The 7,980-nt window shown below is 37.4% G+C and overlaps 1 protein-coding gene across 1 annotated transcript; it reads left to right on the top strand.

The window, feature by feature from the left end:
* The first annotated feature begins 205 nt into the window (after positions 1-205).
* Positions 206-7,617, top strand: lysmd2 (LysM, putative peptidoglycan-binding, domain containing 2). Its single transcript, XM_067389008.1, has 3 exons — positions 206-692; positions 1,796-2,130; positions 7,149-7,617. The coding sequence occupies exons 1-3, from the start codon at positions 438-440 to the stop codon at positions 7,195-7,197; spliced, it is 639 nt and encodes a 212-aa protein (XP_067245109.1). The 5' UTR covers positions 206-437; the 3' UTR covers positions 7,198-7,617.
* The last annotated feature ends 363 nt before the right edge of the window (positions 7,618-7,980 follow it).

The following is a 7,980-nucleotide window of genomic DNA, read 5'->3' as shown; positions in this document are numbered from 1 at the left end:
TAAAAATATATCTATTTTTCTTAAAGATATAGAACAACAGGCACTGTCTGTACCTCAGAGCGCGTCTGAACTTTACATTGAACGCGACGCTTGAACAAATTCTTTGATTGGTCGACTGCCTGCTGACGTCACATTCTAGTCGTAGCCGGGAAAAACGCGACGCGCTAGTTTGTAGCTAGATAGGGGTGTCATCAACACACACGCGCAGATCAGGTTTCACTCACTGGACCGCGTCTTTCACGCAGGCCCGCGGTAACGACAATGGCGTCTGGAAAAATCACACAATTTTCTGGCTTCCTCTAAATATCACCGCTAAAAATGCGCTGCTCGGGGTGTGACGGTGGAAACATGCGTATCTTGTGAGTTGGCTAAAATTAGTCTTTTGGTGGTGAAGCGCGCGCGCGCGTCAGGGCAGCTTTAATAATAACGGATTGAAGATGGCGGAGTTTTCTCCGGTGCTGCCTCCGTTGCGGGATGATGGAGGAGGCGGACGGTATGGACAGCCGCTGTTCCCCAGATCACGGTCCGGTTCGGAGTCGGACAGTGAATTATCGCAGAGTTTGGCCCGCACAAAGACGCGCTCGTACGGCAGCACAGCGAGCGTCACGGCGCCCTTAGGAGAAACATACGTAGAGCACCGGGTAACGGACGGGGATACACTGCAGGGTATAGCGCTCAAATATGGTGTTACGGTGAGTCTCGCATCAATAAAGTCACCCATTTATAAGAAGCCATTTCCTAGTCACCTCCTTGCATACTCAACGTTGTTGTGCATCCTTTTGGAGCATCATATAACGTTACAGGCGCAACATGGAGTGTGTCTCAAAAACTAGTGAGCTGCCTATCTAGACAACATTTATGGGACAGCAATTTTTGGGCCCATGCCGTTACATGTTTCACAACATAGTGAGCTCCCTACATAGGTGTGTGTCATAAAAGCATTCATTCTTTTTTTTTTTTTCCTTTTTTTGTGGCCATCATAGATGTGATGAGGAACGTTACCTGAAAATTAGGGGAAAAAATTTAATGTAAGCGTACAGGTTCAAAACGTCCATTGTTTTAATGTTTTAAAAAGGTTTTTCTTGGTTATACTAATGTTGAGGGAACATTCCATCATGGAAAAATTACTTTTAAATGTTCTATGAACCTTCTGAAAAAGTGGTAACATTTAACGTTAGATAATCGTCAACTAAACGTTCCATGAACTATGTATACAGTTTTTGTGCTGATGTTTTAATAAAATTTTTAAAGACCAGAACGAACGTTCTAATGTTATTACTTGAAGAGCATTTAAAAACATTTGAGCACTTGAAGATAATTTTTATTTTTGAACAGTCTAGATTGGCTCAAAACCTATTAAGTTGTTAAAGATGTGCAAAACTCCTAAAACACCTATGATGCCAAGGTTAACTGTACGATGGCCATGCAGACATAATGATGCTCAAGATAATTGTGAGAAACCTAATTAAAAGTTCATAATTCCACACATCCAGCAATGACTGAGTGTGTTAAATTTGATTTAAAAGTGGACTAATCCTTTAAGAGAAATTTGGAGATGTAAAAACTGATCAAGTGAAAGTGGGAATTGTCAGGAGTCGCCTAAGGAAATCACAGCCTTCATTATAACCTCGATCTCTAAGCAAATATTTACTCATGTAATTTGATAAGTTACATGAGACACATGCGCATAATCTAGAACAAGCAAACACTTCATGGATATGTTTGTTTAAGACTGTTTCTTGAAAATAGAAGTTCATATTTGATATTTTTTTATATTTGTTCTTGATTTCCACAGATGGAGCAAATTAAACGAGTCAATAAACTATTCAGCAATGACTGTATATTCCTGCGAAACACACTCAATATTCCTGTTAAGTCCGAAAAACGTTCCCTCTTTAACGGACTGTCTCTGGAGTCACCTGACAGTGAGGGAACCACACTGCTAGAGTCGCCGTGTGTGAGTGAGGATGTGGACATCCCATCTCCCCCACCAGAACCGGCCGTCCCGGAGCCTAACACCCGACCCTTGCAGGCTGAGGAGCTGTCTGCTAAAGACTACTTGCACCGGCTGGACTTGCAGATCAAACAGTCCAAACAAGCCGCCCGCAAACTGAAAGAGGATGGTGGGAGGTAAATTAACCTTTGACCTGCATGAGCGTCTCTCTGCCTTATTAAACCGACTGACCTCTTAATTAATGATGAACAGAAGCTCTGTTCCAAACCCTAGGAAGTTGCCTTGCTGTCTGTTGCCTACGTAGACAGTGACCTTATAAGGCCGCATCGTAACTGAAAATTAACACTCTTTATGTGCAATTATGTCTGTAAATGAATTTATTACTTTGTAAATATGCACTAGACAGTGATAGACACACAGGACATGTTCTTCTGTTCAAAGCTAGATAGACCGCAACTGAATGTAACAAAATGCAGGGGTCCTGAGATGACTCTGAATTTAATTTTAAACTGATAATTAGAAGAAAGGATCGTGTGACACTGATGACTGGAGTACTGATGCTGAAAATTCAGCTTTGCCATCATAGGAATAAATTACATTTTAAAATATATTCAAATAGAAAAGCTGTTTTAAGTTGTAGTAATATTTAAAAATATTACTGATTTTATTGTATATTTATCAAATACGAGCATAAAAGACTTACTGACCCCTAAACTTTGAACTTTACCTCCAATGTAGCCATCAAAAGATTTCAGTAGTTTGACATGAGCATGTTGCTAAGTGAAAGATGCCATATTCTAATAATCACACCGGTCAAAAGTTTGGAAACATTACTATTTTTAATTTTTTGAAAGAAGTCTCTTATGCTCATCGAGCCTGTATTTATTTGATAAAACATACAGAAAAACAGTAATATTGCGGAATATTACAATTTAAAAGAATGGTTTTCTATTTTAATATACTTTATAATATAATTTATTTCTGTGATGCAGAGCTGCATTGTCAGCATCATTATTCCAGTCTTCAGTGTCACATGATCCTTCAGAAATCATCCTAATGTTGATTTATTATCAATGTTGGAAACAGTTGTTCTGCTTAATATAATATAATAAAATATAATATAATATAACCAGTGATACTTTTTTTCAGGATTCTTTGATGAATAAAAAGTAAAAAACAAAAACAAAAAAAAAACCAGCATTTATTTAAAATATAAATATTTTGTCACAATATACACTACCGTTCAAAAGTTTTGGGGTCAGTATTTTTTATTTTTTTTGAAAGAAATTAATTATTTTATTTAGTAAGTGATAGTGAATATTTAAATAGTTTGAAAAGATTTCTATTTTGAATAAATGCTGTTCTTTTTAACTTTTTATTCATCGATCAATCCTGAAAAAAGTATCACAGGATCAAAAAAAAAGGATGCTGAAGGATCATGTGACACTAGAAACTGGTGTCAGTAATGGCTGATGAAAATTCAGCTTTGCATCACAGAAATGCATTATATTTTAAAGTATATTAAAATAGAAAACCATTATTTAAACTGTAATATTATTTCACAATATTACTGTTTTTTTTTCTGTATTTTTTTTTTAATAAAAAACAAAAAAACAAAAAACGCAGACATGATGAGCATAAGAGATTTCTTTCAGAAACATTATAATAAATAGTAATGTTTCCAAACATTTAACCGGCACTGTATGTGATGCAACATAGTCAAAGTCACATATTTAATTATTATAATATTAAGTATTGAATGAATTATATTTATACTATGGGGCTGTTGAATGCTTGAATCTGATTGGTTGACCAACTTTCTAAGTTGTGCAATTATTTATATAATTATAAGGAAACGCACGGCTAAAGTAGTTCTAGACAGGTCTTGACCTCATGCAGTTCAATATATCACTTCGCCAAATGTTTTCAGTTATCTCAATGGGTCTTTAGAGCCTACAACCGCAAAAGAAACAAAACCCACAATGACACCGACCAAGCAAAGAAATATAGTAAACGAGAAAAACGACAAATTATTGTGATGGTTTTTGCCACAAAATACATTTTATTGTGTCCTGAAAGCGCTTTCTCTCTCTTTTAACGTACACACATAGTACGGGCACACACTCGCATAGAAACGTTGGGTCAGTGCTGCTCTGACGAATTAATCAGTAAAATTGTTTAGCAACTTAAAAGATAGATGACTCACCAGTGAGGTAATATCTGCGGTTCTTGAGATAAACTTATAGTTTCGCTATTAGTAGAGACACTGCTGCCGACGCACAGATCAGGTAGGCTAATTCACATATGCTGCTTATTCTCTCTCAACTTTGTTAATAACAGTATAAATGGTATTATTCTGCTATCAAGGCTCAAGCCTTCGTTACTAGTTCTGAAATGACGTTTTGGAATGAAGACTTGGGATGAGAAGTGTAAGAAATTAGTCCCACACACAACAGTGTTTTAAGGACAAAAACCTGAAAATGTCTTGAAATACAACATCAGAACAGTGTCTAGAGGTGTGGTAATTGTAGTATAAGTGTAATAATTGACTCTGGGCCATTAAATTCTTAGAAAATAACGCACACCCGAGGTGGTAATGCGGCCACGACGTGGAGTTAAGGCCTTTGCACACTGAGTCTGAAATTCGCATGCAGAATTTTCGCACGTTAAAAAATAAATTCGACCTCCCGTTATGTCAATCACGTTTGCACACTGCCTCCGAAACTTTCGTCCGTCATTAAAAAATTTTGGATCAGGTTCGATTTTCTGCATTTTTCGCATTCATGGCACGCATTTTGAGGGACGTTTTGACACCATACGTGAACGCCAAAATCCAGAATGCCATGTGACAAGTTGATCCACGTCGTCTACAGCACAAAGCAGTAGCACTGTATGACAAAGAAAGTGCGGAATATGAAGAGACAGAATATAAAGACAGATTGTGCCAGTATCAAAGCATTAAACTGAGCCACTGATATCCTGAAGTAAACTTTGAAACGCTTGGGATAATCAAGCAGCTCCTTGATGAGGTGAACTCTCTTCTCTCTATGCAGTCTCGGGATTGGATGGACCCAATATTTCTTTTTCTTCTATTTCAATAATTCTTTTTTTCTTTTTAAGAAGAGAGAGGACAACTAAATCGTGCTCACTGCTTGAAGACTTAATTTTGTATTGTTTTGCGATTTTTCCGCAACTGATTCATTAATACGCATCGGACTCAGTATGCAAGGTCTCTGTGCGTGATGAATCTTTAGGATCACGAATACAAAAAAACACATGCGAAAATTTCGGAGTCAGTGTGCAAAGGCCTTAACTCCACTTCGTGGCCGCATTACCACCTCAGGTGTGCATTATTTTCTAAGAATTCAACGGTCTGTCGTCAATTATTCCTTATTTATATTCAACATACTGTCAGCTTTGTCCGGCATCTTAGTTTTTTTCTATACTTACCTTGTTGCAATAAATTGCAGGATTGTCTGTAAAGGTTACATGCAGAAATTGGCCAAAAGAAGGTATCTTGAAAGCATAATGTGTGCTTTTTAAAGAAACAGACCTTTTTTTCAATGTTACTGACTCATCAGAGCACCTTTTTGATCAGCAGCAGTAGGAAACTTACTGGAGCAGAGGACTGAGAATAATTGCTGAACTGTCCATCTGTCCATCAGTCTGACATGGTGCAGTTTTTATTTTAGCTGAATAAGTCAGCCAGACTTGTGTCTGCATCTTTTAGTGCATAAGGCAGCAGTGTTTCGAGAGAAGCCTTTTTGTCTTCCCTCCATTTCAGGGCAATGAAATTTCAGTTGTTTGTCATATATTCTTACAATAAACATACACTTGACATGTTTCTCAGAGTGGAACCGGTCAAGTCAGTCCTGTTAAAGACATATCACTGACATGTCTACAGGCGTGAGCTTAATTTATTCACTCAAAGCTGCAATTTGGCACGTCTTTGCTGATGGCGGTAAATTGCAGGTTGTAACCTGTTCAAATGGTAAACTCTGAACTCTGTGAAGCTCCAACAACAGGACGGCTCAATTAATGCGAAAACAATTCTTCTCATCATTTGCTCACTTTCATGTCATTCCAAATATGTATGACTATATGCTTCTGTAGAACAGAAAAGGAGATGTTTTGATTACAGCTTGATGACTATAGCCTGTCAAGGTCCAAAAATGATACAAAAGCACCATGAAAGTAGTTCATAGGAGTCATGAGCTGTATTCCAAGGCTTCTGAACCCATAGCTTTTCAAGAGGACTGACTGAAATTTCAGTATTCAAACCGATGGACATTTGATTCCTCTTGAGGTTCTTTGGGCAGCTTGAACATTCTGGGCATTTGAGTTAGTGTTCAGTGCTTCTCAATCTGCCATGAGACACACAGGCACCAATTGTGTTTGGCGACACAAGGGGTGTCAAATGATGACAATTTTGTTTATTGGGTGAATTATTCCTGGAATTAATTTCCTGTGTAATATGTTCTATAGTTTGATAACTGATGTGTAAAAATATCGAACTGAAAAGCGATTCATGATAATGCTTCCTATGCTGGTGTAAGAGATATGAGTACAATGGCAGAAAACCGCTCAATTAATCATGAAGCTCTGGAAAGGAAGTAACAAACCCTCAGTACACGTGTGCTCAACCGTGTCCTCCACATGCAACGATCAAACAGAAGTGACATTCTGATCAGATCGATGCTGCGACTGAGTCATGGAAATGATCAAAGGCCAGTGCTGATCATCGGCCATTTTCTGCATATGCAGGAACTGTCAATCCAAAACCTCCAATATGGAGATATTTATTGACTGGTAAACATGCTGGTTTCAATGAAAACAAATTTCCTGTGTTTAAACAGTCTGTTTGGGAAATACAGGAAGTCAAAGCGTACACGTAAAAAAAACGAGGCTTTACTCACCCTCATGTTGTTCCAAACATGTATGACCCATTTTCTTTAGTGGAACATAGGTTTTGAAGAATGTTGGTAACTAAACAATTTCGTATATGTACAGCTTTCATTGTATGACAATGGAAGTCAATGGGAAACTAAACTCTATGGTATGCGTGTGTGTGTATTATCTATCTATCTATCTATCTATCTATCTATCTATCTATAAAATATAAAAAAAAATGTCCTTCTTCTATTAGTGTTACAGCTGATTTTTTACAATATTGTTTGTCTGTGTTTAATTTCAGAGAGGAAGACGACCCGACCAACTCAACGTCATCATATCAGGAGATCTGACTGATTCTTCTTCATCCGTTTACCCGCAGCGCTGACAATGACCCATCATCATCTTCATTATTCCATCCCTCTTTTGCCTACTTTTTTTTTACTCTACCATTACCCAAACTGCAACACAGGACCACGGGTCCATCATTGCCTTCTTCAGCAGTATTATAGTGATTTTATTTCTGATTTTTATCATCGTTGTTCCATCTCACATAACCGTAAAGATGCTACAGCTGAGTATGTCTTCTTTAGGAAGCAATAGCCATCCACATCACAAACTTATAACCACAGTCTACGCTCATATGAAATACTGTATCTGCAGTCTGTCCCGTATAACGTATCACAGATAAAAATACTAGGACTCTGTGTGGCTGCCTGCTGATTTTAATTTATTGTTTTTTGTTTTGTTCACCTATAAAAGCTTTATGTGTGGGGTTGAAAGGGATAAATAATGCTGTTTTGGTGTGAATGTTGTGTTTTGTGTGTTGGGGTTTAATAAAAATGTTTTAATGTGCTGTTTGATTTGGGTTATGCAGAATAAATGCTTCTGTAAGATGATCAGAAGAGCTTCCTGTTTCATAGATTGTAGATCTGCAAAAAAGTTTTGGGTTATTACAGTATGGATCTCTAAATTAAAGTTAGTTGCAACCTTTATCTCTAAATAGGCTATTTTTAAAAGAACAAGATACTTGCAATTGTAATAACAGGCTATTGAGGTATTTTTGCATGCGATGAGTGAGCATACGCAGCGATAGGAATTAAACAATAATGTATTCAAAAACAACAACTTGTGCC

Source organism: Chanodichthys erythropterus, chromosome 7, assembly GCF_024489055.1.
Source record: "Chanodichthys erythropterus isolate Z2021 chromosome 7, ASM2448905v1, whole genome shotgun sequence".
Taxonomy (NCBI): domain Eukaryota; kingdom Metazoa; phylum Chordata; class Actinopteri; order Cypriniformes; family Xenocyprididae; genus Chanodichthys; species Chanodichthys erythropterus.
Note: the sequence above shows the minus strand (reverse complement) of the source record. Positions and strands in the feature narration are given on the sequence as shown.

Coding starts and splice junctions, on each gene's coding strand:
- lysmd2 (XM_067389008.1), top strand. CDS start 438: ATGGCGGAGTTTTCTCCGGTGCTGCCTCCGTTGCGGGATGATGGAGGA. Junction 693..1,795: donor CGCTCAAATATGGTGTTACG/GTGAGTCTCGCA, acceptor TGATTTCCACAG/ATGGAGCAAATTAAACGAGT. Junction 2,131..7,148: donor CTGAAAGAGGATGGTGGGAG/GTAAATTAACCT, acceptor GTTTAATTTCAG/AGAGGAAGACGACCCGACCA.